The 2,674-nt window shown below is 35.6% G+C and overlaps 1 protein-coding gene across 2 annotated transcripts in view; it reads left to right on the plus strand.

Moving 5' to 3' along the window:
- The window catches only part of LOC106871752 (putative protein TPRXL), a 47,833-nt gene extending 47,096 nt beyond the window's left edge, over positions 1-737 (plus strand). The window contains exon 5 of one of the 2 annotated variants that reach the window (XM_014918382.2): positions 208-297. Coding sequence is in view for 1 of the 2 variants with exons in the window: in XM_014918381.2 (XP_014773867.1) it covers positions 208-501 (294 nt within the window). In the remaining variant the exon portion in view is untranslated. Of the gene's footprint in view, positions 1-207 lie in introns of both variants that reach the window. The other variant, XM_014918381.2, reaches the window with a different exon arrangement.
- The last annotated feature ends 1,937 nt before the right edge of the window (positions 738-2,674 follow it).

Consider the following 2,674-nt stretch of genomic DNA (forward strand, 5'->3'; position numbering starts at 1 on the left):
TATATATATATATATATATTAGACATACATACATACATGCATGCATGCGTGACCATACACACACATATGACACGTGCATATGTACTCCTGTGTGTGCGTATGTGTATGTGTATACAGCGTTAAACGTTTGTTTACATGTATATTTAATTTAATTTATAGAACTCCATTATACAAATATACTGTATATTGCTATATTTTTCGTTTCAGAGAGGTACAAACTTCTACAACAATATGTTAAGTTCGATGCATACATCAATCGGCCTTTACAATCTCGCTGGCTTTGGAATCTCCCATCGTAGCTTACCGTTGCAGAATTACGACATCCTCAGCAGTACTTCTTCCAACAGCAGCAACAGCAATTACAATGATGAATCCAACCAAATGACTGTAAGTTTGAATGGCAAACACAACAATGACCTGAAGTCCCCTGATCATGCTTCATTATTGACTGTCTTGCATAGGCGCGCTCCTTTCTTCGGTGGAACATCAGAAATAAATTAATTAGTGATTTGAGAAAAGCACAACATCCGAATCATTGACTATGAATATGGTGAAAAATAATGACTGGCAACACAAATATATTTCCTGATATTCACTGAATTCTTTATTCTAATCAATTATACTTGCCTGCTTGATATTTCTGCTTGTTTTACCAAATGTTTTCATCGTTTAGTTTGTTTGTTTTTTATATCGTTGTTCAAGTATTCAGTCAACATAAAGTCTTATTGTTATTATTATTGTTATTACTGTTATTATTATTATTATTATTATTATTATTATTATTATTATTATTATTATTATTATTATTATTATTATTATTGTTGTTCAGTAGTTTCATTTTTATAACGTGCTTTCACTTCACTACCGAGCGCAGCTCTGTGTGCCTTGGGTATGTGCTGTGGTTTGCTGTGATGCTCTTATGGTTACTGTATTGAAAGTGTTTTGTGTGGGATGTGTGCAGTGCCCAGTAGTGCAATTTTCTGTATGTTATATATATTTGTAAGTCCTGGTGTTTTTGTTATGCATTTGTCTGAATATTTTATTATTATTATTATTATTATTATTATTATTATTATTATTATTATTATTAGCATTATTATTATTATTATTATTATTATTATTATTATTATTATTATTATTATTATTATTATTATTATTATTATTATCATCATCATTATCAGGGCGGCCAGCTGGCAGAATCGTTAGCGCGCTGGACGAAATGCTTAGCAGTATTTCGCCCATCGCTACGGAGTTCAAATTCCGCCGGGGTCGACTGACTTTGCCTTTCATCCTTTCGAGGTCGATTAAATAAGTACCAGTTACGCACTGGGGTCGTTATAATCGACTTAATCCCTTCCCCAAATTTGAGGCCTTGCGCTTCCAGTAGAAAGGATTATTATTATTATTATTATTATTATTATTATTATTATTATTATTATTATTATTATTATTGAGTGAGAGAGCAGTGCATGCCATCAAAGTGAGACTGGGGTAAAATATACGAAGCCCAGTATACCCATCATGAATACCCGTCTGATAAGGGTGCACCAGGCACATGCATCACGACCATATGTGCGCGACATGGTGACCTCAAAGCAGAATAAACACCACATGACGTTGCAAGTGGGACCCAGTTAGAATTTTCTTTAGGTCGAGTAGCCCATCCCGCTCAAAAGGTCCCTCTGAATAAGGGTTATTTAAGGATGTTGAACAAAACACCCATGTTTCCAAAGATAAAATATCCAAACCCTCAAAGAATTCCTCTCAACACATGGCAATGATGCCCCCCAGCTACTTCTGCTCATGATCAGAGATGCACATATCGTCAGCCACTAAGGGACATGCTTAACTGGTTGAGGTCAAGCAACTGACAAGCAAATCTTTGGTATTGAGCTGAATATTTTCTGTAGCCTATCTTTTATACCAAGACAAAACAATGTATATGATAACACTTCCAACCAGTTAAGATCAGAAGCCATGAGAGCCTTGTACTGCATCAGGGATATTATTATTATTACACGTCGCTGATTGGTTGAAATTACCCAAATACGACAACTTTAACAGGAAATAACTTCTAAAATACGAAATTTTGACAAAAGCGTTCAGAGTAAACCGTGTTCTACATGAGAAATTCTACCAGTATTCAAAGTTTCAAACTGTTTAGCTGAAAAATTAATTTAAAAATCTGTGACTGAGATGGAATAGATCCCATAAAACATCTAATCAATTAAGATCAAAAGCTCTGAGAGCCACTGCCTGGTATTGCATCAGGGCATGTATTACCATTATTATTATTGTTATTGTAGTTTTTGTGAAAGGCGACAAGCTGGCAGAATCGTTAGCACGCTGGACGAAATGCTTAGCGATATTTCGCCTGTCGCTACACTCAGAGTTCAAATTTCGCCGAGGCTGACTTTACCTTTCATACTTTTGGGATCGATAAATTAAATACCAGTTGCGTACTAGAGTCGATCTAATCGACTAGCTCCCTTCCCAAAAATCTCAGGCCTTGTGCCTATAGTAGAAAGGATTAGCATTGTTGTTGTTAGCGGCGAGCTGGCACAATCGTTAACACACAAGACAAAATGCTTAGCGACATTTCATCCACCTTTTATGTTCTGAGTTCAAATTCCACCGAGGCCGACTTTGCTTTTCATCCTTTCGTGGTCGATAA

The sequence above is a fragment of the Octopus bimaculoides genome, chromosome 5 (genome assembly GCF_001194135.2).
Source record: "Octopus bimaculoides isolate UCB-OBI-ISO-001 chromosome 5, ASM119413v2, whole genome shotgun sequence".
NCBI lineage: Eukaryota > Metazoa > Mollusca > Cephalopoda > Octopoda > Octopodidae > Octopus > Octopus bimaculoides.